General features: G+C 42.6%; 1 protein-coding gene across 1 annotated transcript in view; it reads right to left on the bottom strand.

Annotated features, from left to right (window-relative positions):
- Window positions 1-11,977: 11,977 nt before the first annotated feature.
- The window catches only part of MYOCD (myocardin), an 86,696-nt gene continuing 71,222 nt past the window's right edge, over window positions 11,978-27,451 (bottom strand). The window contains exons 10-14 of the mRNA XM_090290651.1: window positions 21,559-22,500; window positions 19,086-19,229; window positions 17,938-18,066; window positions 16,127-16,184; window positions 11,978-14,071 (exon numbers count right to left, since the gene is read on the bottom strand). Of these exons, the coding sequence (XP_090146777.1) occupies window positions 13,500-14,071; window positions 16,127-16,184; window positions 17,938-18,066; window positions 19,086-19,229; window positions 21,559-22,500 (1,845 nt within the window). The 3' untranslated portion in view covers window positions 11,978-13,499. The remainder of the gene's footprint in view (window positions 14,072-16,126; window positions 16,185-17,937; window positions 18,067-19,085; window positions 19,230-21,558; window positions 22,501-27,451) is intronic.

Here is a 27,451-nt window from a genome sequence, read left to right on the forward strand (position 1 = left end):
TGGCCTTTCCTTTTTAAGTATCTAATACTGAATTTTGTCTTCCGGTAATTTTACATTTTTAATGTGGTCAAATCCATCAATTTTTCCTTTATGTATTATGCCTTTGGTTTAATGTTAGAAAACCTACAATATCCCCAAAGGATAGAAATAGCCAATTATATTCTTGCCTAAACCTTTTATTTGTTACTTCTCTTTACTTACAGTAAAATGTAATTTCAACTTTTGGAAACATAATGTTAACTAAAGTTGGTAGTTTTGCCTCATTTCTTCCTCCAATATCATTTTGAAAAAACTCATCAAATGTAATAGAGAAACTTTATGTCACTCGTGGAAATTAGAGAAAGGTCTCACTCACAATCTTGGCAGAAAATGGTATGCATGATTTCTGAGTGAGGGGAACACTGGCCAGGCAGAATACATCTGGTAACCTTCTGGGGGAAATTAAATGGAGACCTATCCCATCTCTGATAGACCACCTTCCCCACCTTCTCAGCCACTAAATCTGGACTGATGGGGTATCTCTGTGTGAGAATGAATAAAAGTAGTTTATTAGGCTAGTAAAGATGATGATGGTGATGATGGTGATGATGAAGATAACAATAATAAACTGTATAGCTAAGTACTACCACAAGCACATCAACACACGTTCTTACTTAATCCTTAAAATAACTGTGGAATGAGGATTTTATCATTCCCATCTAATAAACCATAGCTCAGAGGGTTTAGGTGACTGGCGTTTCAAGTGGCACAACTGGGATTCAAACCCAGGCTTTCCTAGTTGAAATGCCTGTGCTATTTTCACAGGCTATTGCCTTCACGAAACAGAGACTAACCTGCGAATTCATATAAATGGCCTCTGGTGAAAATGTTAAACAGGAATAAGGAAAATATACATTTAAAGTCTAACTTGTATTCTTGGTAAGAACTGAGAGAACATTGCCTTAATATGACAGGAGCTGGTTGCCATGAAGAAGAGCCATATTAAACAAGAAAGAGTTCTTGGACAACAAACACTTGACTCCCAAACTAATGAAACTCAATAGAGGCAGAAAATATCAGATGTGGCATGGCCCAGATGGAATTGGTGCACTAGGAGATGAACTGGAAGAATGCTCCCAAGATTCAGAGAAAACATATAGGTATTTCAATGAAATGAAGAGAAGAAGAAAAGAGACGTGGAATCTTTTTTCAGAACATTCAAATATGTGTAACAGAATTTTTAGAGCAGATGATGAAGAAGAAATAAGCATAAAAATTATAGGAAAACATTTTGCAGAGCTGAAGAAAGGCCCAAGTCAAAATTAAAATAATTCACCAAGTGCCAGAAAATATTACCTCATAGTATGTGTGGGAAGGAGGGAGACTAGACATATCTTGGTAAAACTTTTGAATTTCAAGATATATACATACTGCATTGTATATTTGAAAGTTGCTAAGAGAGTAGATCTTACAAGTTCTCATTACAAGAAAAAAAATTGTAACTGTGATGATGGATGTTAAGTAGACTTATTGTGGTGACCATTTTGCAATATATTCAAATATTTAATCATTATATTAGTATACCTGCAACTAATATAATGTTATATATGTGAATAATGTCTCAATTTTTAAAAATATATATATATACATTTGTCTCACATTTCATATTTAATGCCAATCAAATTTAGAGTCACAATTACAGAGCTCCATGGCAACAGGTTCTTACTCAAGTGCAACTCAAAAAGTCTACATCTGGCCTAACCATCACAAACAAGGGCAAAAAAAAAAAAAAAAAAAAGACTGGAAAGATTTATCAGCCACCCATTCTCTAAAAAATATTACTAAAAACTATTATTTCCAAAACAAATAAGAAAAGGAACAGAGAGAAAAATTTCTGCATGAACTTAGAGTAGACAATTATTTCTTAAAGATGATACCAAGAACTCTAACCTTAAGGGAAATATTGATCAACTAGATTACGTAATAATTAAAGACTTTCATTTATCAGATGATACCTCTTCATTTAAGAGAATGAAGAAGCAGTTCTCATAGTGAAAGAACTTATTTGAAATACATACAACTCTGTAGGGCCTCAATTCCAGAATAGATAAAGAATCCTATATTTCAGTGGGAAAACTGTTTTTGCATTATCAGGTAAGGCTTAGTAATGTATATCTCTTGACCAGACAATTTTACATAGTTCAACAAAAATGTGTACGTATTTGCAATAAACACATGTGCTAGAAAATTTGTGTCAATAATATTTTTAATAGTTAAAAATCGGAAACAATTGAAATGTTCATCAATAGTAGAGTGGACAAGTAAGTGGTAATATAGTCATACAAAGAATACTATATGGCAAGAAAGATGAATGCATTACTTCTGCACTGAACAATGGATGAAAACATGGATGAATCTTAAAAACAAGGCTGAGCAGAAAAAGTCAGATTCAGGAGTACATACTGTGTGAGTTCATTTACATAAAACAAATCAGCGGTAAAACAGAAGAGTGGGTACCAGTGCCGGGGAGGAAAGGATACTAGAAAATGATAAAACCAGGGTCCTGGCCCCTGACCCATGTCAGTTAAACAATCAGACACAAACAAAAGTGAATGAGGGTTCTAGATTCTTCAAGTGGCTTTCATTTAGGGTGGCCGTAGTCCTGATTTGCCTGGGATAGTCTTGGATGTGCCTGTTGTCTTGGCCTCCTATTGGATTTAGTATCTGCCCTGAACTAAAGTGTTCTAATCTAGATGATAATTATATGGTCACTCCCACTGGCCCCTGTCCTTGCCAGACCTGTTCTCCTGTGGAAGTGGCAGTCTTAACCCTTGCCACTTTGATGTGCAGCAGAAACACGGAGGGCTCAAATCCTGCCCTGGGCTTGGGAGAGCAGGAGAGGATTCAGCATGCCCGTCCAGAGGGCCAGGTTACTCAAAGAACAACAGTCCCCCCTGCCCCCAACCGGGGGAGCCCTAGCTGACTTTGGCCTGGAGGTCCTTTGCCTGAGCACGAAACCAAGGGAGGGAGACCACACCTCATGAGGAACCCCTGGTGGAAAGTCCCTGGACTTCCCTCTCAGCAGCTGTGGCATGAATTCCTGGCCTGTGAACAAGGAGGCACCTAGGCCCATCTCAAAATAACACATCTTAGTTGATATAGAATTATCTAGTCTTAGAGAAAATGCATTTGTGTTTCAGTTTCACAACAAAAGTCAGGAACAGTGGGCCCTTCTTTCTATCACTAGACAGAAGGTCATTCCTTGACATTGGGGGATAAAGTGGGCTTTGGAGTGATAAAGTGGACTTCCTATAAATTTAGGCATGTGGAGAATCAAGGTTCCCACTTTGAGCCATTCCTGGGGGACCATCGTTCATCTCCATTAAACAGTAGTATGGATGATGGATACTCATTTATATTATTACAATATAATCATTATTAGTATTTGCAATGCTCAATTTTTTTAAAGATTTTATTTATTTTTAGAGAGAGGGGAAGGGAGGGAGAAACAGAGGGGAAGGAAACATCTATGTGTGAGAGAAACATAGATCAATTGCCTCTTGCACACCCCTATCCAGGGACCTGGCCCACAGCCCAGGCATGTGCCCTAACTGGGAATCAAGCCTGTGACCCTTTGGTTTGTGGAACAATGCCCAATCCACTGAGCCACATCCATCAGGACTATAATGCTTGACTTCATATGGCAACTTGACTTGGATAAGGGATGCCCACATAGCTGGTAAAACATTATTTCTGGATGTGTCTGTGAGAGTATTTCCAGAAGAGATTACATTTAAATCAGTAGATTCAATGAAGAAGACCCTCCCTCGCCAATATGGGTGGACAACACCCAATCTGTTGAGGGCTTGAATACAACAAAAAGGTGAAGGGAGGGTGACTTCTCTCCTTGAGCTGGAACAGATATCAGGTTCTCGAGCCTTCAGACTTTGAGAGTTACACTATTGGCTCCCCTGGTTCTCAAGCCTTCAGAAGTGAACTGAATTACCACTGGTTTTCCTGGTTCTCCAGCTTGCAGGCAGAATATTGCATAATATCTCAGTCTCTGTAATCATGTGAGCCAATTCCCATAATAAGTCTCTGTATCTCCATGAAGACATATCAATAGGATAGGACAAAAGTAAGTTTCTAGTTGTTTGTATGAAGAATAATACAATAATTAATAAATTATAATATAAAAAAAACTTGCATACTCACAACTGTAAACCTACTTCAGCCTCACCCTCTATATCTACAGAGATATTTCTCTATATAGGGAAACATATAGATAAAGAGATCTCTTATTTATAATCTCTACCTCTATCTCTACTCTATATGTATATGTACATATATCTCATTGGATCTGTTCTCTGGAGAATCCTAACTAATAATGTTGCATCAATATTCAATCAGCTTCTGCTTTCTTGATCCCACTACTTTCTGTCTCCAATCTTCACTTATTTCCCTTGAACAATGCATTATGTACCACATAGTTTACCATTTACCTTCTCTTCAGTTGTATCCTCAATTACCCAATTCTGCGTTCTTTTATACCTTCTTCCACAGCATCCTAAATATTGCTCCACCTACCTCTTTGCCTTCTCTGCTTCCAGTTGCCCAGCTATCAATTTTTTTCAATGGAAAGTCCCACCATTGTGCAGAGGGGATGCTCTCCAGCCAAGATTTCTGGCTCTGCCTTGGCCTCCTTCTGTCTTTCTTAATAAGTTTTCTCTTCTATATTCTTCTTCATTCAACATTTCTCCATTTTTATGAAAACTTCTGCCTCACCCTTTTTCTTCCCATAGATGAACATCATCTCTCCGTCTTGTTTCAAGTATGAAATGTAAGCACCATATGAGAACTCCTTCAATGTCTTACCGCCACACCTGTCCATGTACCCACATCTTCACCCACCCTTCTCTATCTCCCTTGGCCCAGCACGTAGCTCTTCCCACTCCCCAAAGGCAAATCAGCCTGAATACCATTCTTTACCACTTTTTCTTTGCTATACTACCTAATTCTCATTATCTTTAATATTAGGTCACATATCTCTCCTCTTGAAAATCAGCCCTGTAAATTTTTGACTCCTTGCTTTGGTCTCGTGTATCTTCTTCTCACATTGCTATACTTGTAGAACCATGCCTGGAGTCATTGTCCCCTCTCCCTCACTTCCTTGTAATTCCTCAGCCCACACCTGGCCTCGGCACTGCACCTAAGACTCTCTCACCTTGGTTATCAACCAACTCCTTTATATTAAATCAAACAATACTCCTTAGTCCTCACCTTAATGGAACACACTAGTGTTAGACAGGACTAAAGGCTCCCTTTTCCTTGAAATTTCCTCTCACTTCAGTGTCTGGGACACCACCTTCTCCTGGTTTTCCTCCTGGCTTTCTAGCCACTCCTTTTTCTTCTCCTTGGTTAGTATCTTTTAAAAAATGTTTTTATTGATTTGAGAGAGAGAGAGAGAGAGAGAGAGAGAGGAAGGGGAGGGAGAGAGAGAGAAAGAGAGAGAGAGAAAAAATAGAAACAGAGAAAGAGAGAAATGAGAGAGAAACATGGATTGGTTGCCTCCCATAGGTGCCCCAACCAGGGACTGAACCGACAACCTAGATATGTGCCCTGACCAGCAATGAGCACCCTCAACCTTTTTTGGTGCATGGGACAATGCTCCAACCAGCAAAACCACACCAGCCAGGGATCCTTCACTAATACCTTAAATGTTGATCTCCCTCAGGATCCTCTTTTCTTGTCATTTACCCATTGCATAGGCCACGGCCATTCCCATGACTTCAGTTATCATCTGGATGCTGACTACTCCCATATTTAAACTGCTATGCAAAGCCACTTTGTGTTCTAGACTTCTCTACAGATTTCTTTTGACTTGAAGCCCCACCAGCACTAGACCCTTAAAAATCAAATCTGTAACTTTTCCTATCAAACAACTATTCTTCATTTTGACCTTTTGTTTCTTTGAATGAAATTAACATACACCCTACATCCAATGATCTCTCCCTCAAATCCAAATCCCTTTCTCCTTCACTATCCACACCCAATGATCAAGTTTATACTTTCCCTTCTATTAATGTCTCAAATCCATCTTCATCTCTGTTCCTACCACTACTTTCTTAGTAGAACTATGCTTTGTGTCTTGGCTGGTGTATTGCAACAGGTTCTTAAGTCACTGACTATCTTTGCCCTAACTCTCACCCCCGTCCTGCAATTACTAGTGTACTAAGTCCGGTATGTTGGCTTACTCATCATTTCCCTTTAAGTTTCTATGGCTATAGAATAAATAGGGCATCAGTGATTTAACAAACCCATGCACAGAAATTTACCAGGCTTCCCTTTCATTGTCTTTGTCATCCCAATTCATTTCCACAGTGTAGCCAGTTATTTTTCTGAAATATAAAGATTATTACAGTGTTTCCTTGCTTAAAACTCTTCAGCGATGCCCTACCGTTTTAACGTTGAGTTCATTCTCCTTAATATGTTTTATGAGGTCCTTCATGACCTGGCCCCTGCTTGTTTCCTATTATGGGTGAACTGTGTGACCCCCACCTCCAAATTCATATGTTAAAATTCTTATTCCTGGGGAATGTCACCTTGGAGATAGGGTCTTTACAGAGGTGATCAAGTTAAAATGAAGTCATTAAGGTGGGCTTTAATCCAATATGACTGATGTCCTGATAAAAAGAAGAAATTTGGACAGAGACATGTAAGAAGATACAGGGAGAATGCCATGTGAGCATGAGGATGGCCAACTATAAGCCAAAAGAGTGTCCTGGAACAGATTCTTTCCTCCCAGCTCTCAGAAGGAACGAACCCCTCCAACACAACTTCGGGCTTCTAGTGTGAGACAATAAATGTCGATTGTCTGGGGTATCTCGTTTGTGATACTTCATTACAGCAGCCCCAGCAAACTGATACGGCTCCCAACTTCCTTACACTTCCCATATCTCCACTCTCAATCCCCCCCGCCTCTTTGCTTTTACCTCTAGCCATCCTGAACTCCTTACCTCAACATGGTAAATTCTCATCTCCTGGCCTTTGCATAGGCTGCCCCTCTGCTTAGAATGCTCTTTTCCTCAGACTTGGCTTGGCTGACTCCTATGTCATTAATACCTTGATTTAGTGGTCTCCTCTGCAGAGTCCCCCTGGACCACCCCCCCACCATGAGTTTATTAAAGGCCCTTCCTATAGCACATAGTATACGCTTACTCCCACAATCAGAGTAGGTGTCATTCCCTTTTTACTTGTTTCCTTCGCCAGATGACCAACTTGAAAGCAGGGTCTGTGTCGTAGAAATCTACTCCATGTGTCTTTTCAGCATCATGTCCCTTTTTGGTAATAGCACCATGATTTAGAAAATCTCACCTTCTATAGAGTCAGTCCATGAGATTCAAATGCTTCCCCTCCCTGGCTCAGGGCTGACCAGGGAACCCAGGCTGTGTGAGTGAATGGAATGAATCTGTGCCTCATTCTCATGACCAGAGGGATGGTCATGACGGCCCCCTCTCCGGACCACGGGGAGACAGCTGTGAGACTCCTGCTGGAACTCAGGAATGAGAAGGTCTCGTTGGTTGGAGGTGCTAATCCAGCCAGATGTACATTTGTGGCTGCTGGCACCCTGTGACCTTCTTGCCTCTACGTGGGGGAGAGCTCACCAGAAAATAAAACCAAAGTGGGGAGGCAGAGCCATGGCACGGAACAAGGTCAATTCTAAACTAGGGCTTGAGACCCTCATTCCAGGGCTCTTCTCATAACATCTAAGTTCTCCCATGCATTTTCTATAATCATGGATGTGAATGTGGCAGTCAGGAATATACTTAGAAGAGAAAAGCAGATAAATCCTGGGTCTTAGGTAGTTTAAACATATCTTAAAGGTCATCTTGAAGCTTGTTTATTTTTATTATTCAGTTTGCTTAGTTGCTAAACCAGTGAAAACATTGGATTCACTAAGCAGTGCGTGCATGGGTTTTAATAGGCAGGTATGTACCTTGAAAGTCCTCACGAAAGTCCTCATGTGACTAGCATGATCCGTGGTAAGTGCCGGTGAGATTCACAGATTTGGAGATCAGGGGCTTTGATGATAAGCAAAGTTTGCCTCCTGGCTCTACCATTTTTTAGGTGTGTAACCTTAATCAGCGTTGATTCTTCGAACCTCAGTTTCTTCACATGTAAAACAGGGATAATAAAATAAGATTAGTAATAGCAGCACTTCATGGTGCGGTTGTGAGGGTCAAATGCAATGACATACTTAAAGTGCATATGGCACAGTGCTTGGTGCATCACACAGTCAAGAAAGAAGCTTAAGTCTTTTGTTTTTTTTTTAATAAACATTTTATTTAAAAATATATATATATGTAAAAAGAACACATGCCAACTTTGGTATTTTAGCCATTGCTTCCTTCTCTTCCCAGTAACCCACATTTCTCTCTCGTTTATGTGTAGTTGAGCAAAGGAGACCAGCATAAAAACACCACCACGCAGGAGCCCCACAGAGAATGTATGCGTGGTCTTCTGATTCCTTTACGAAGCACCTCGATGTGTTGCAGCAAGGGAAGGTTTCAAGCACCCGGCGAGGCGTTACCCTCTTTCCTCATTGCAGGCGGGTGGGCACACTGAACAGGAGCGCTGGGAGCAGTGTGGGCTCCCTTCCTTTGGAAAACATTTAGTACAGCAACCAGGATCCCCATTGTTATACGCCCTTTCCATAAACACTCAGGAGCTGTTAAACCATTTATAGGAAACGCATGTTCCCAGCAGGTGGTGAAAATAAGCATAAGAAACATTCAGGAGTTTGTCTAAATTCACAGGGAGAATTGCCAAGTCCTAGCATCAGAAGGGGAACTTACTGGTAGTTATTGAACCCAACGAATCCTAATACAAAAATTTCCCTGGCAAATGAGAGCAAAATTCTTCCAAGATATCTTTCTGTCTTAAAATCATCTTTTCATGCATAGTCTCAACCCAGCCTGGAGTCCCCTGAAAATGTGGATTTTTGAATCAAACCCAGCTCCTTCACAAAACCTAAGTGGCTCTCAGCCTTGTAGGGCCATCTTTTTTCCCCAGGACCTGGACTCTGCATGTCTATTAATATCATCTTTCTAATAAAGCACTAGCAATTTCAGCATCTGAACCACCCTGCAGGTTTATACTGGATTTATAGGAAAACAAAGACCCCAGACTCTTTTCACCCCAAGTTCTCTCATATCTGACACACACAGTGTGCTAGCATTTGGGGGCCTCCCACCTTGAGGAATGCAGCAAAACCCCAAAGGGGAGGCCCACGCGCCTTCACACTCTGCAGCTTCTCTGCTAAGGGAGGGAGGCTCACCTTGGACACCCTTCCCCTCCGGTAAGTGTCCCTGTTGTCTAGAGAACTTGCTATGAAGACTGAGGATAAGTGGGAGGGAAAAAAAAAAAAGGTTTCTTCTCCCATCACAGATTTTCAAGGGGCTCCATATCTGGAGATAACCACAAACCCTAAAAGTCTCACAGATGTTTGAAGTGGTGGGAGATACTGAGAGATCTCCAAGCGACAGACAGCTGCTGTTCGATCACTGAGGAAGAGACAAGAGAAGAACATCTGTGTGGGTGAGAGCCCTTAGTTCAAAAGGAGCTCTCTGCTCTCCCTTCTGGAAAAATGAAGATGCCCCGCCCCCTTTTCTATCATGGCTAAAGGTTTTCTTGGTTGAGGACTGGGAGGTTCCCAGTGTTCATGCTTCTAGCAATTCCCCAGCCCCTCAAAATCTAAAACACCTGTGCTGAGTCAGTTTGGTATTGGAAGTCTGAAGCTTTGTGTGATCTGCCTAGGTTAGACATCAAGTAATTATCCACTGGGTGAGTGAATTTGATGCAGGCATTTTCAACCCTACCATGATCTGTTTCTAGGAGAGTTGACAGAATTTAAATAATTTTTGAAAAGGACTGTCTCAAATACTTGAGGTAGTTCTCTCTCTCTCGCTCTCTCTCTCTGTCTCTCTGTCTCTCTTTCCCTCTCTCTCTCTTTCCAGATTGAAAATATAATAAATGCTTTGGGTGGCAAAGGTCACCAGTTCCTAGACCCTTGACTCTTCAGGTAGAGACTCTCTTGGTTTTCTCATTTATGGTGCATTTGTTACATTTTTAAAGAATGACTTTTCATCATGCAGTGTCTCAGTTGAACTGAGAGGTTCATAGATCAGGACATTGGGAACACTTTTCCTTCCTTCCTTCCTTCCTTCCTTCCTTCTTTCCTTCCTTCCTTCCTTCCTTCTTTCCTTCCTTCCTTCCCTCTTCCCTTCTTTACTCTTCCCTCTCTGTTCCTTATAATAGAATGTGTGTGTCGTATCAATAACATTGTTAGAAGCAGGGCTACTACTAATGAGCACTAGCTTAATGAAAGCATTTGCAGGAATGAATTTTCTGACTCTGTTGTATGAACCTAAGGGGCTACAACAGCATTCACAATGGCTGCAGGTGTGCCAGTCTGCAGGTCTGCTTCACCGTGGGATCCCAGGAGCATTAAGAAAATTGCAGGTAGTCATTTTCAGGTTCTAAGAGCATTAAGAAAATGAATGTGACCATCTTCATAAGTCTCTATACAGCTTTTCATCAGGTCCAACTTGTCACCAAAATAGAGGACACAACTAAGAGTTTAAAAGAGCTTAAAATAAAAATTCTTAATAGGAGACAGATGAATTTTAACATGACTTATCTGATCCACAGGGAGAATACAACTTCATCAATTTTCTCCCGATTACCACCAGTTTTATTCCACAAACATCCCATCTGAGCTACGAAGAGACAGAGAACATGCTGCGTGGAGACTGTAAAGGAGGCTGAGACCAATAATCCAGGGGTCTGATCTGTGCTGAGTGTGTTGGTTTGCAGCAGCAAAGGGGACCCAGTTTTGTCACCTGTGAGGCATGTATACCAGTACAAGGTAATATCCTAAAAAGATTCCTAAAGATGTAGAAACTTACAAAGTACAGAGGCCTCCTAACCAAGTCTCTTCCTTCAGATAGAAATACTCAAAGGAAAAAATAATTAACACTCAGACCAGACTCAGAGTAGGGACACTCAAAGTAGTTTGTTTTCCAAAGGAAATAAGGGGTGGGGCAGGGTGGGATAACATACAAACCACACAATGTAACACATGAAAAATGTACTGACCAACAAGTTTTGTTAAGGTCCAAATAGAATTTCAACATCTGAGGAATAAGCCAATGTGAGGAATGTGTTAATAAGGGCTTCTTCCCATGCCTCATCTTCAAAGAAAAGACTGATAATTTTTCCCTCTAGATTTTTGGTTCCGATGACTGACATAAAAGCAAAATGAAAAATTTGCCATCCCGGACCTTTGAAAGCACAATGCTGATCAAGGAATGTAAAGCCATTTTTATGTTCCTTTTATGCTCTTCTGTGAGAGACCATAGTGCCATTTCCAGCTACTAATGGTGAAGCTATTCTGTCTTTTCACATCCATATTCATTGGCAACATGAGCTTGTTCATGGTAAGCAAGTGGCTGTGAGTCATCGGGCTGGAGCCATTAGTCATACGCAGAGAGGCCACGTGTCGTCTGCTTGGTTAATTAGAAACTCATAGTGACAAAGGCCAAGTATCATTTCACAGCAGATTGAGGCTTAAAGGTTTTTGGTGTAGAACTCTGTGATGCTGCTTTTCAAGATACATACACACATGTGTATGTATATATACATAAGTATGTGTATGTGTGTACATATACACACATACATATACATATGTATATACCTATCACACAGGCATGTGTGTATTATACATATATATGTCCCCCACCCCTAATAAGATTTGGCAGCTTTCAGAGTAGCAATCACCAAAAACACTCTGTTCACACAAGTTTACAAGTTAACAATGGAATGACTTCTAAATCTTTGATTTGTCAAAAAGAGAACTTCTAAAATCACAACATTTTTGGTTATTTTCTCCATAAGTGCACAGTGAACAACACTTTTTACAAAATGAGAAAACAGTGCCTTAGTGATTTAAATTATATTTTTTTAAAAAAACAGCAGTAGCTACTTTCTACAGCATGCAACACTCTAACGACGGTGAGCTGAAGCCCCAGTGAGCCGCGGGGAGACGGTCCTGACATCTGGGTTTTCCGCTCCCAGCGAGAGCATGGGAGCTAATGAGGAATGCACACGAAGCCATTGTCTGCCCTTCCTTCCATCGTTTTCAGTACGCAATTATGTTTTCTTTCAGAAACCCACACCTAAAGTAGTCTCTCCTTGTAAATGTATTTCATATTTATCTTTACAATGAATGATTTCCAATTTCCCCAGAGCAACCCAAATCAATGATGGTTGTAAATCAAATGAGGGTAGAATGAGCTTTGGGACTGACGGGCTACGTCACCAGTTTCTTCCTAAGGACATCCTTTCAACTTCCTTTTGCAGCAAATTATGCATATGGAGAATGAGTTTTCCAGGAAAACCTGGAGTTTTAGCTTTTTAAAATATGGCTTTATTAGGAGTATGGCAGATTCTCAGATCTAAGAAGTCTTCTTCTCCCGATGTTGGGGCAGAAAAATAAAGATATTCAAAAGAGGAGTGAGAAAGAATTTGTATCTTGGTAGGTATTCCATGATGCATGAAACAATGTTCTCTAGTGCTGTCTAATTATCCCTGACATGAATTCCTGAGGCTAGAGAGATCCTTCTGATCTTTGATCTGCTTGGGTGGTCATCACTAGTCTTTGGAACTAAAGGGGGGTACATTGGAGAACCTTCCGTGGCAGGAGTGTCTTGCCTGTTTGGCAATGCTTGTCACCACAGAGAGACTGGGAGTGATTTGGCTAATTGGTTAAGAGGGAAATTCCCGGTGGGTCAGTTTTTATCAGTGATCACACAGAGTCCTGGATAGAAGACTGAAAATCATTCCAATGGGGCAGCTTTGTGGCCGAGGGACACTGAGTTGATTTTGCTTCCCTGGGAACAAATTGGTTCTGTCCCTGTATTCTGCCTCAAGAACTCTGTAACCCAAACTGAGCCCTGATGGTATTTTGAAAGACAGGTAATAAAGAGACGAGAATCAGCCTCCATCACAGGTATGGATTCCAAATCTTTGATGGATTGACTTCCCTCCACTCCCAAAAGAGTTTACATTTTCTTTCCACAGAAGGTCCGATAAATTCACAAGAAAAGCTTCTGAGGTGAGATTATTATGCCCTAACAATGCCTTAATGCAATTATGGGCTAGAGAAAATACTGGTGTTTGAAAAGGTAATGAAAGACTTTTTTTTACGGCATTTTTGATCTGAGAAAGGGCATCATTAAGTGCATTGCTAAAATCATTAACAGTCATTGAATGTTGGTAAATATTACAATTTATGTATAAAAAGGACTCCTTTGTGCTTGTGCTTGTCACAGAAGTATCCATTGCTTCTTTTTTATCTCCTCCTCCTCCTCCTCCTCTTCCTGCTCCTCTGTTTGGATAATGTAAGTATTATGGTTGTGGAATTCCTATTGGTCTTCGTTAGCGCTTTTGCATTAGGCATTCTACCAGTGCTGTAAGTGAAGGTCCATGGGGGAATTCAAATTGAGATCCGTGACATCCAGAAAATCAATGTTGAAGATGCTGGGGCCACTGGTGGTGAAGGAGCTGAAGCTTGGTGTGGAGCTTGGCGGAGTGAGGTCCAGCCACTCCATGGTTTCCCAGGGAGACTCAGTGAAGCTCAGCTGCAGCCCACTGCTGTCCACAGAAGAGGGTGAAAACTGAGTGTGCATTGGGGAGAGGGGGCCTGGCAAGATCTCGTGCGCATTGAAGAGGTCTTCTGCAGCCTTCCCAGAGAATCCATCCATTCCGCCATCGAAAGAAGGCTCCTCACTCCCAATTTTTAGAAGGGCAACATCGCTCACCTTTCCTAAGGGGCTCTGGGAATTTAATAAGACTTCAAGGTGCTCATCACTGTCTGTGCCATAGTGATCGAACGAGAGCTGGCCCCCTGAAGACACTTGTTCAAAGGATGCTGAGGGCTTGGGAAGGGCAGTGGTAGGGCTTCGAGAAGACCCGGGCCCCTTCGGGACTTTTTGAAGACATGAATGATCCTCTCGGGCATCAGCTGGCATTTCTGTTGGTGAAACACAGTGGGAACTGTCAAGTCACTTTAAACAGAGTGTGCCACACAGTGTGAGTCTTTGGATTGGATGGGTTACACTTACATACGGGAGCCGGCTCTGCTTCTCTGCTCGTCGCTCGTCGCCCTGTCTCAGCCTAGGCTGCTCTACCTGTCCCCAATTCTGCTTCCCCTGGGCTCTCCCCAAACCCTCTCTTTTTGGAAATTTCACTCTGTGTTTATCACTCTCAAAGTGGGTTCCTTTACCTGCTTCTTCACTGACACCTGGCTGTCCCCTGAGGACACTGCATCCTCTGTCACACCCTCAGTGTGGGTTCATTTACCTCAGAGCCAGAAGGGGAGTCTTCCTGGGTGCCACCTGCTGCCACTTGCTGAGGGTTACTCCCCCGCCTTCTTATAACTCCTCAGTGGTTTTGAGGGTCATGCTGCCCTCCCGGCCATCCCACACCACCCCAGCTTCAGGGTCACTCTTCCTCATCCACTGAAAACTCTATTCTCCAGTTCATCGCCTTTTCCCCATGCCAACTCCTGTCATTCCATGTAACTTCAGCATCCTTGGAAGTCACCCATTGTCCAGTTAGCCCCTCAGTTCCTGGACACCCCACTTTCCCTCAACATCAGTGATTCCTTCATTCTCACTCTGTTGGACACACCCTGGGCCTCATCATTTCCAAATACCACTTTCCCCTGAAAGCTCAATTTCAAGCAAAACTTCCCCCTCTCAATCCATCCCCTCCTATTCCTGAAGCTTATCCAATGACAACAATTTCTCAGCCCCTTGGAGTCACTCCAATCTACTGACCTTACTATTTCATCACCATCCATCAGTCCCTTCTGGGTTTTATCTCTTTTCTTGTCAAGGCTATATTCTCTGGTCCACCATTATAATTATTCTCTTACAAATGTCCTCAATATCTTTGCTATTTTCTTCTTTCATCATCCTGCCCTGGCAAAACCCCACACCTGAGTGAATCTTACAATCTCTATTTTCTGAGCCTGCTCTGGATCTGCTATAAGAGAAAAATTACACAATGAAGCTGACCGGATTCCCTTTAAATTCATGATGGCGAGCCTATAACTGGCACTTCATACTGTCTAGCAACCCTACTGTGTTCCTCCAGGAAACTCAATTCATTCGTGATTGACTCATAACTTCCCTTCTTTCCTCGTCTCCCCCATGCTCCCCTCCTGCACCCTTACTCTTTGCTGGCTTCACTTCGTACTTGCCTTAAAATATAAAAGTGTCTGATGTGAACCTTCTCATCTTTCCATTACGAAACTCACAAAGACACCTGCACCTGCACCCGTGTTTTCATTCTTCTCTCTTGTTACAATGGAGGGCCTGCCCGTTCCCACGTTTGTCCACCCGCCTTACCAGACTGCAGACCCTGCATGTGGAGACTTGGTCCAGTGCAGCGCTGAGCTGGCCTCATGGGCGCTCCTTCTCTGGAACTGTGTGTTGTTACTTATGGGCTCAGACCTGAGGTTTCCTTTCTTTCTATCTACACCTCATTCCTTATTCATTTGTATAGTTTCAAATTCTAAGCAAATACTATGTAATTATACATACATGTGTAAGTGACTTAAAATGGGCAAAAGGAATATATTGATCATTTTTTTACTGCCAGCTTGAATGACACTTAAGCATGAATGACCCGTCTAATGGGACATTACCAACTGAATTTCATTTTGAGTAGGTAGCACAAAACTTGCTTCATCTGCTTTATTCTTCTTACAATTAAGAAGATAGGGACGTTAGGATTAGAACAGCAGAGAGGAATAGTATGGCAAGAGAAATGTTAGGGAAACAGACTGAGTTGAAAACTGTTGAAATGATTGGTGAAAATGCTCCCTGGACAAAGGGACAGTGGCAGTGAGCAATCACCCACTGATGCCTTCCTTTATCTGCCCCAAAGCAGACGGGAAGCCCAGATGGAGCAGCCACTCTCTCCATAGACATTTGGCGCTCTTTGCAGCGAGCATCCGGGTTCGCTCCCTAGAGAGCATGCAGGTGCAGTGTCCCAGTGGGCAAGGCACAAGGCATCTCACCTCCACTCTCAATGAGGACGTCCAGGAGTTCGTCCATCTGTTGACTGCGAGTCATCTGCTGTTACAAAGTAAGCGAAGGGGGACTCAGACATCAGAAGGCAGGAAACTAGAAGCAGCACTACAGGCTTTTGAACTAGACTTGGTTAGTTATATTTTAATTGTGGCAAAATACACAAAACATGACATTTACCATCTTAACCATTTCAGAGCACACTATTTGGTGGCATTAAGTGCATTCCCATTGTTGTGCCACTATCACCACCATCCATCTCCAGAACTTTTTTTATCTTGCAAAAGTGCAACTCTGTCCCCGTTCACCAACCACTCCCCGGTCCCTTCTCCTCCCAGCCCCTGGCAGCCACCGTTCTCCTTTTCGCCCCAATAAATTTGACTGCTCTAGATATCATATGTAAGTGGATTCATAGACAGCACTTTTCCTTCAGTGACTGTCTTATTTTACTTAGTGTAATGTCTTCAAAGTTCACCCATGTCCGAATTTCCTTCCTTGTTAAGGATGGGTAATATTCTTCAGGTTTTGGCCCTTCATCCCACTTGGAAGTGAATGTGGCCTAGAACTATTTCCCTAGTTCTTCATTGCAATAGTTTGAAGAACCTGTCCACATTTGTAGGAAATGGACCCTTCCCCTCTGGCTCATAGGAGTTAAGTATAGTCTTATTTATGAAAGCCCACATTGCTTGGCCTTTTTCTTTTCTTTTCTTCAGAAAGGACCAGTTCATGTTTACACATCCCAGGGAAAGGAAATGGGGAGCACTGAGACATAGACCCATCTCACTCCTCTGAGAGACCAGTCCCAATAAACACAGGCATCAATAATCAATTCAGAGGGGAGCACTGCTCAGAGAATGAGTCATCTGCCAGCCCAGGAGGCGCTCGATGCCCACAGGGTCTGGCAGGTGCTATGAAAGGGCCAATGCAGAACAAGGGAGAAGGGTAGATTGTAAAACATATGCTGTGGTTCAAGGAGGCAGCGAATCTTCGCTTCAGGCAATTATTTTCTGGGAGAAATGTGGCCTCTGTGTAGCCAGATCCCCTGATTTTTCAGAAACAAGAAAGCTTACATTTTGCATAAAATCTCCTACTATTTAAGATACTTTGTAAGCCAGGCAAAACCTGATGTGATCTGTGGGGTACCAGTATACAGGTGCTGGTGCAGCTCCTTTTTATGGCTAGAGCACCTAGGAAGGGCCAGCTGACACTTTATCTCAACTCGGGCCATTTGGAATATAAGATTAATTGCTTCTCTTTTCTTACCTATCATTTTGAAAAATTTCAAACATAAATGAAAGCAGAGGATGCAACAAACCTCCATTACCACCCAGCTCAATAACCATCAATATTTTGCCAGGAACAGTGAAATCTGAAGCTGGGAAGAACCTTAGAAAGGGTCACCCTGACAACTGCTCTCATGTATTTGAGTACCTACCCTGCGCCTGGACAAGGCGTTAAGTGCTGTGTTATCTAGGATCATTACAAGGTAGATATCAGTCCTATTTCACGTAAGGGAATTTGAGGACCGCCCAGCCTTCGTGGCAGTGGCAGCTGTCTGGTGGCCGAGCTGGCACTAAGTCCAGCCACCTGGGTGCCCAGGCAAACCTCTTCCCTCGGCCTCACACAGCTCATGGGCACATCAGCACCTCTCTACAGTTAGCATCTAGGCACTCTGTCCATTCTGGTGGGCAGGCACTAGACACACTCAGTACTGGGATCCACAGGCATGAAGGTGAACCCTGGAAAACAAAGTCCAATTTAGCCAGCCCATTCTCCTATAAAGAACAAATCATGCAGTTACCTGCTTTACGGCATCTTCATAGGATGGAGGCTGTGTTATCTCTGAAACTGCTGAAGTTGACTTAGAAAATGTTGGGGATGGAACTGAAAACTTTGGCCCTGCCTTATCAGAAGAGTGTAAACCAGCCATCTGTGTGAGTAAAATGAAGAAATAGACAATTCACGTGTCAGAAATGGTCCGGCTTCTGTATTAGAAACTACAGGCTACATTGTGGAAAAATTGACGTAAGGGGAAAAACAGGAGTTAGCATTTCGAAAAAAAATTACAGTGTATTAACAATACTATATAGCACCACGGACTTATTGCTGAAAGCACCTTAGGATGAGAACCTCACAGATTCATCCCTCTCTAAGGTACACCCTCTTTGGTTAGGAGAAATCGAGAGGAGAAAAATAAATAAAAAGAGTCCAGTCCAATACAAAGAAGTCCATTGACCCAGGAGTTTCCGGAATAATTTATCCCCCAGGCTGTTTCATTTCTAACTGGGTGTATTTGCAGAGAGCTGGAGGCATTGCTGGGGCAATCCCTCCAAGAACCAGCCTTGCATTCTGTGAGTGTTTTCATGCAGTGTCTGGGCCATTATGGGTCTCCGTCTTCAAAGGATGCCTTGCCCTGCCTTGTGGTGTGTAGCACTTTTGTATCATGACCACCTGTGCTTGCTCCTTCTTATCACCTCTTCACTGCTCCTTGGAACTCCCCTGGGACCTTCACATCCTCGATTCTCCCACCTGCTGATATGTGCCATCTCTTCCTTTTTCTGTGGAGATATTGCACTGTGGTCCCAACTTTCTGGATCCTTCCCACCCTTGCCACAGATCCATGTACTTCCCTTTCCCCAGCACTATTTCTCCATGCTCCCTATTCAGTCTTCAACTTCACTGAAACCGGTGTGTTCGCCATGTGGTTTCACAGACATACCCTGGCCATTTTTAGTCATCGTGACTTCTGCAGTGACCCCAGGAAATGACTCCTTAGAGTACCGCCTGACTTATATTTGGACGTCCCTTTCAGACCCTTCCAGGGGTACTTGTTTCTATCTAAAATGTCATTCATGTTGGCTTTGAACCTCATCATTGTGAGAACAAGAGCCACAGAAGAAAGGAGAGGCAAGGTAAATCCCCAGTTTAACTCTTTCTCCAGTTGCCTACCTTTTGCTGTACACCCGGGCTTTGGGGACAAGGGTCACCCCCAGCACCATGACTGCTGTCTGCCGGGCCTCCAGAGAAAGGGGGGTGGAGGCTGGCAGGCTGGGGAGAGAAGCTTGGAGGATGGCCCTCGTGTGCCCCTGAGTTCTGTAGGAAGAAAGAATCAACAAATTAAACACCCACCTGTGGCATGTTTAAGAGTAGCCTTTGCTAAGACTACTGGTCCTGGTGTCTTATCTTAAATTCTACCACCAAAGTCTCAATGCTGGCTTTGTATGTATCACCTCTGCTTGGACACTTCCAGCAGCTTCTACATATCCACAGAATAGGGTCTCCATTTCTGGCCAAGATCAATGCTCAAGACCTTCACAGCCAAGTACTAGTTCCTTCTGCAAGTTTAAATTCAGCTAATCCTTCTATGAGCTTTCCTCAGCAGACCCTGTACATTCTACCTCCCTAGCCTTTGCTTCATGGAATGTTCCTGACTCTCCTTTTTTAATGCCACACTTCTGTTTAAGTTCAGCCCCTTCCCCAAGTCTTCCTGGACTTTTCTAGCCCTTCGTGATCAATCTGCCACCCCCACCCCCGCCATAACGTTACAAACACGGGTCAGGAATGTTATCCTATTTTGCTCAGTTTCTTTTTATCTTTTCATCACGTAATCATTCATGTCTTCAGAGAGTGCTTTGTAAACCATAAGTCACAGTATTAATTTGGTTCTTCTTGAGAGTATCGATATCATTGGAATTGAAGGTCTTATGGTCCAGAGCTATGTAAAATGAATTATTTTTACCTTGGATTCCCAGGACACTATGCATTCATTAAATGTTATCAATGATGATGATAATACAGCTAAGTCCCAACACTTCCCAAAGTGCCAACTCAAGGTGGGCATCATTCACTTGAATGTATTGTTCCACTAGGTCTATAAAAATGTATTCTCATTACCTATGGCCACACCCTTCTACTCTCAGGGTAGAGAATATTCAGTGTAAAAAGAGCTTGTATTTTGTATCAGATAATCCCAAGTTTATGTGATCCTGGGCAAGTGGCTTAACATTCCTGAACTACATTTCCTCACTGGCAAAGAAAGAATAATAAATTGGAGCCCAAAAGATTGTTGTGACACTTGAAAGATTGATCATATACATGCCTCATAGACATACATATTCATGGCAGGAATGCAGTTAATGAGTTTTTCCTATTCCCTTTCTAACAATATAGAGCTTAGAACATTTTAATAATATAATTTTCTTTCTCAGATAAACTCAAATACAGGCTCCTAATAATTCTTTGGCTTCATAGACAAAGTCAAGTCTTTGATGATCACCTTGGTCTAGTCTTTGAAATTGTTACTCTTCTGGGCCAACTCCTGCAAGTCTCCACTTCAGCCACACTGGCTTTCTGTCTGATGCTTGCTCCCACCTCAGGGCCTTGCTCTTGCTGTTCTTCCTTTGTCTGAAATGCTTTCATCCCAAATATTCACAGGCTTTCTCCTTTACTTCCTTCAAAGCTTTGCTCAAGTGCCCCTGACCTTTTTACTTAAGATTATAAACTTCCAAACTCCTCACCCTCCCTTCTTTGCTTTCTCTCCATAGGATGTATCATCTTCTAATACATTATATATTTTACTTATTTTTTAAATTTGCTGTCTCTCTTCCCATGAGGATAGGGATTATTTTTGGCTAGTTGAGCACTAGTCCCCAGAGACTAGAAAAGGGCCTGACCTGGCACACAGTCGGTGTTTAGTAAATATTTGCACTCTGCAGACCACCACCCAGAGAGAGCAGTAAGTTCTGCTCACTCCCCCTTCGGCTCTCCTAATGAACTGGTTTGACCTATGGTAAGGCTTGTTGCCAAGGAATCTTGAAAATAAGTGTTGGCAATCTACAGCCCGGTGAGCCAAATCTGCCTCATGGCTACGTGCATTTGTTTAGAAGTTGTCTGTGGCTGTTTTCACGATACAGGGTCAAGTTGAGTAGTTGTGGCAGAGACCATAATGCTCCGCAAAGCCAAAAGTAGTTATTATCTAGCCTTTTGCAGAACAACTGTGTCCATCTCTGTTTCAGAGAAGTAAGTTGGTCTGCTCTGAAGGCCTGTGAGTCTTGGTGTCTGGGACTTGCTGTTTCACTTCTGGTAAACTCTTCCCATTGAAAGTTCCAACACTGGCTCTTTTTTTTTTTTTTTTTTAATCCTGACCTGAGAATATGTTTATTGATTTGAGAGCGAGAGAGAGATCCATGTGAGCAAAAACATCGATCGGTTGCCCTCCATATGTGCCCTGACTGGGGATCAAACCTGCAACGTACGCGTGTGCCCTGACCGGGAATTGAACCCACAGCCTTGTGGTGCGTGGGACCATGCTTCAATCATTGAGTCACCCAGTCAGGATGCAACATCAGCTCTTTAACGTTGCCGATCCATACCCCATTTCCAGGAAGAGGGGTGCACTGGGCATGGGGCAAGGAGTTCTTACCTGTGCAGTACACCCCTGGGTGCTGACGGGTGAGGAGACCCCGTGCCCTTCCCCTTGAGTGCCTGAAGACGAAGCGAGGAAGTAATGGTTGTTTGGTGACGGGGGCAAACTGATGTGCTGCGGGCTTTTCACAGCCCCAAGTGGCGAGTGCTGCGGGGAGCACTGCGGGCTGAGAAACGTGGAAGAAAGTACGTTGGTTTGAGCCGAGGACTCCACACAGTGGCTGCTCCCGGGGGGCAGGAGGAGCTGAGCGGCTTCACAAGCCTGCGCCGGGCTGTCTGAGTTGTTGCTCTGCCTTTTCCCAGGTATGTGCTGGGACGCAAAAGGACAGCTGGAGACAGCGTCTTCCTGCTTGATGGGGGCCCCCAGGAAGGGCAGCGGCTTCTTCTCGGCACACTTGCTCCTCTTCTGCTTCTGCAGCTGCATGCGCAGCTCCTCCACGTGCCTCTGCTCCTGCTGCAGTTTCCAGGTGAGCTCGTTGATCACCTTCTGCTTCTCCACCAGCATCTTGTCCTTCTCGGAGTCCAGCCCGTCCAGCTCGGAAGGAACGCTGCCCCCGTTCAGGCTGCTCACGAGGCTCTCTTCCGGGCAGAGGTGCACGGGGGACGGGTGGAGGCCGAAGGAGGGCGACGCGTCGTGGAAGGTGTCCGGCAGCGACCCGGCCATCGACAGGTCGGACGAGGCGGGTGAGATCGGGGGGCTGGAGCTGGTGCTGCCGAAGTGGTAGAAGCCGTTGGACAAGGCGCTGGCGGACGGCGAGGACTGGTAACTGGGCAGGGCGTTGGTGGGCGTGACAGGGAAAGTGACGGTCGTTATGTCACCGAAGTTGGGCACGGGGTTCCCGGGACAGTCCTGGAAGGGCCGAAGCCTGTCCATGAGGGCCGTCTTCGTGCCTGACACTGGCAAGCCTCGTATTCGAAGCTGTTGTCTTAATTCAGAAACCTAAGGAAAGCAGGGCGCTGTTAGGGTGCTGCTCGGTGACAGTGCTTTAAAAAGTGCGTTTATTATCACAGTAACTCTAGAACATCACAAATGAAGTTTCACAACGTTTATTTCTCTTTTTAGTACTTTTTTCTGACTTCCTTCCCTGCACCTAATATAAATCGGTTTTGCACAGTTGTAATAACGCTCTTAAAATGTGTCCTGTCCCACGTGTTCATGGCCCCAGAATCGTAGGCAGATCCCAGACCTGCGGGGCTCAGGTGAGCCACCGCGGCACCTCGGGTCCTGCCCCGAGCCCATCCCGGCCCTGGGCCCCGTTTTATAGACGAGAAACTTGGCGTCCGCCTAGGCTCGGACACCGGGGCACCAGTCGTCCTGAAGCGGGCTGGCACTCGGGCGCTCTGCCTCCCACTCTCCCGACACGCCCTTTGGGAGGGTGGTTCTCACACCTGAGCGGGACCGGAACCCCGGGCCCGTGGTTATTGCAGAGCTGGGCCCCAGCGCCGCGTCTCGGACTCAGCGGGTCTCAGGTGGGGACCGAGAGCGTGCATTTCTGACAGTTCCCTGGACTAGTTTTTGAGAACCAGGTCGAACATTAACATTTCGTCCAAAGTTTAACAACTGGCTGCATAACAGCGCTGTACCGAGAGAGAGCAAGTGTGCTGAGTAGACCATCCCTTCAAATGCTGGCCCTGCCTCTCACTAGCCCAGGGACCACTCTGTGCCTCGGTTCCACTTCTGTGAAATGGACACAATCATACTTACCTTGCATATTTTTGTGAGGATTAAGATAGCTTAGAATGTATAAAGCACTTGGAATAGTGCCTTGCAAATGGTTAGTGCAGTGTAAGGTTTGTTCTTATTATTTTGACTTACATAATTATTTCATCCCTGCGTTTTTAATAATGTTCATAAATTTTAACCATCAGATATCTAAAAATATGGAAACTAAATAAATAATAATGTATATAAATGATGGGATACTTTAAATCTACTAAAACGGATGCTATGAATATTTTTTATATAAAATATTAATTGTTTATGGTATATCAAAATTTTAAATTGCTTTATTCTATTTTTCTACTAATTATATTGATATGTACATACATTTAATAAATATGTATATGTATGTAAATATATATATTTAAACCTGTGCTTGCAGATGAAAATATCAAGACAAAGATATGCTAAAATGTGCTAATGATGGCTCTCTTTATCTGTATTTCTTAAGTATTTCCCATAAGCATATTACTTTTATAATTAAAACAGGAACCATATTAAATACCTAAATGTCAATTCTATAAACAGCTAGAAGAATACATGGGGAAATAATATTCTGATATTCTTTAGAAAAAGATCTTTTGAGCATAAAAGCAAATAAACTAATCATAAAAGTTAACAAAAATTGAAAACACCTATAAGTCACTAAAAAGAAGATGCAAATGCAAATAGACTTTTAAGAAAAAAAATAACTGCAGGAAAAAGGGTATTAGTATGCTCAATGTAGCAAGTGTGATTAACAACCCAAAAGAAAAAAGATTGACACCCAATACAAAAATGGGTAATGGATATTATCCAACCCTTCGCAAGAAAGAAAAAATTTTTAATGGCCAACAATGTATGTGTACCATCATTACTAGTCAAAAATGTGCAAATAAAATAACATGTACAGATTTTTGTATTCATCAAATTGACAAAGAAACACGTAATAACACTTTGTGTTCTCAAATAGCAGCAAAAATAAGTGAATAAAAGTGACTTTCCAAAAGCTCTTTCGGACTTTAATACCTGGCTATTCCAAGCACAGTCCTTGGGCCAGCAGCACCGCCAGCATCTGGGACCGTGTAAGAAATGCAGACCCCCCAGGACCCTCCTCAGACATACTGGACAGAAAACTGTGTTTGACCAAGAGCCCCGTGTGCCGGTGACATCCGAGAAGGGCTGCTGTAACACACGCTTATGGGACGAGCCTGGCACACGTGTTCATGACAACTTTGGAATATGTATCTAGAACTCCTAAAAATACTAACATAGTTTGTTTTGGTTCAGGAATTCTATTCTTAAGTATTTTTAGCCTGGGGAGATAATTAGAGAAATTAATAAATGTATGTTCAAATTATATTTCTAACAGTAAAAATTTAAAAGCAGGTGAAACGTTTAATAGAGAAATGTTAACTAGGTGGTGAAATGATAGGCTGCTATTAAAATTTTTTAAAAATTATTGACTATCAAGAGTTACAAAAAACATTCATATGTTAGACAAAAAAGCATGCCAGAAATTTATGCTCACATAATTATTTTAAAATGATTATTTTAAGACAAAATATGTCCATGTGCACTTTAAATCTAGAAGGAAACACAATCTGTAATGCTATTTGCGGTCAACTATCTTTTAAAATACTCTTTACTTCTCTGTGCCCTATTACATTTCCATAATGAATATATGTTACATTATACTCAGCGAAAAGTTATTTTACAAAGACTGCAAAAACGTACGCTGCCGCAGCCATAAACGTGCTACCCGCCCTCCCCCAAACCTTGCCAGAACTGTTTTTATTATTTTCTTTTAGATATTCTGGTTTGAAAAGGTGTAAAATGGCAACTCATTGTTTTAATTTTGAATGACTTCAATTAATGACTTCTGCCTTTATTTTTAGAGTCTGTTCTGGCTCTGAATAACTTAAGCTACATTATTAAATAATGCAGCTCAAATTCTAAAATGAAATGAAGGCTCGTTGAGTTCAGTTTAGCTGAAATTTCAGAATGTTATGCTGTGCGGGCTTGCTTGGGACAAAGCTCTGTACACACCCCTTTCCTACATTCGTTGGTGTTTCAATCAATGAAAACTTTTAAACCATTTATAATGGAAAATTTCAAACATACATGAAGTAGATAAAGAAGTATAATCAACCCCATATACCCATCACCCAGCCTCAAGAATTATCAACTCGTGCCCTGTGCTCAATCTTATTTCATTAATACTCAAACCATCTCTTCCTTTATGTTTTCTGAATTATGTTGCAGCAAATCATTTAATTTAATCTTTAAATATTTTGGTATCTATCTCTAAAAAGTAAGTACTTTAAAAACACAGATACAATACCATTATAACATCTAAAAATATGAACCATTATTTCTTAATAGCCATCAAATGTTGTTCCAGTTTTTAAACTTCCCATTCACTTTCACATTCTCTTACTCTCTTCTCCCAGTTTGTTAGAAACTGGATACAAAAAACAAAACAAAAACCTGACTGTGATATTACTGCTTATAAGTTTTTAATGAGAAACCAAACTCTTCATTGATCACTTTTTTGGAGGGTCACCTTCATTAATTTCTCTTATTTCTTCCTTTCCCAAAGTGTGATTACATCATCTGCTTTCCTTAGTCCTCTTCTCTCCTCTCTTTTCTCCCCCTCCATCCTTCCCTCCCACTCTTTCCATTTTGCTCTCCTTCATCTCATTCGCCCTTCCAGTTTCAACCCTCCCCACTATGAAAACAATCCCAAAAATTCTGCTCCTATTCCTGACAACACCTTTGAGCCCAACTAGGTTGGTGTATTTCTAACAGATGGGAACTTGATAGACTTTTTGTTGTGCTGCTGGTTCCTGCAGCTCGGCTTTCCCAGACTGAATGAATCTGCTAATGTCACTTCAAATCAGTTCTTCAAGCCACCCTCCCAATTTTTGTCACTGGTGTAATTCACCCAGGTGCACTGGGTTAAGGTTTCTTCCTCTCCTCTCTCCCACACACCCGGTGGTCAAGTCCAGTTCAGATTTCTTCTGTCTGCCCCTCCCTTTCCATTCTCATCTGAAGTAGCAAAGCCTTTGAAATCAGTCACTTAAGTTCAAGTCCCAGGTTTTTCATTTATTAAATGGTTAACTTGCATATTATTTAACCTCTTTAAGACTAACTTTTATGTTCATATTTAAAGCTTATCTTGCAAGGCAATGGCTGGCTGATATATTAAAAAATAGTAGTTGCCACTATCATCATCATCATCTCCTAGTACCTACACTAATTATTATGACTACAACCAGCCAGTGGTACTGAGGGGATTCTGACAGCCAGCATGTTATGTCTGGACTATGTTTTCTCTGGAGCCAAGGCATCTCCAGTCCTACCTGACCTAGGCTCCCATACAGTGGTAGACTCCTTTAAAAAAGATAATTTTATTGTGGTAAAAGACACATAACATAAAATTTACCATTTAATCATATTTCAATATACAGTTCAGTGGCATTAGTACTTTAACAGCATTGTGCAACTATCACCACCATCTCCAGAACCTTTTCAAGCTGAACCTCTGTCCCCATGAAACACTAACTCCCCATTCTCACCTCCCCAGTCCCTGGCACCCACCGCTCTGTGTTCTGCGTCTCTGACTTTGACTGCGCCAGGTACCTCATGTAAGTGGACTCATACAACACTTGTCCCTTTGTGTCTGGCTTATTTCACTTAGCATAATACTCTTTTCAAGGTGAAAGAGCCTGCTTTTACCTCTGTGCATTTATGATCTGGGGGGTGGAAGGTATCATAGGAACCTACCACTCAGGAGAGGATTATCATACACTTGGCACCCTCTTCCAGGTGTATGGGTGCCAAAATAAAACCTAATTCCTCTACCTCAAGTGGAAGGAATAGAGGAACCAACATATATTTTATTTCCTGGTGTTGGCACTTGAGAGCCGTATAGTTTCCTTTAATTTGAAATAATCTCAATCCTACTCCCCCTCCAAGGAAGATAATGACTGAGAATGGGAATGAGGGTGGCAAGTGAGGTCTGAGAAAGGCTGGAACACTGGCACAGTGAAGACTATGGGGACATGTATGAATTTAGTGTTTTGGGAAAAGTGGTAAGATCCTTTGTTGGGGGAGACAAGTAGATGAGATGGAATCCAGGGAAACAGGTGCAATCCCTGAGAGTCGGGGGAGGCTTTGTGGGGGGCAG

Source organism: Furipterus horrens, unplaced genomic scaffold (genome assembly GCF_987537825.1).
Source record: "Furipterus horrens unplaced genomic scaffold, mFurHor1.1.pri manual_scaffold_11, whole genome shotgun sequence".
Lineage (NCBI taxonomy): Eukaryota > Metazoa > Chordata > Mammalia > Chiroptera > Furipteridae > Furipterus > Furipterus horrens.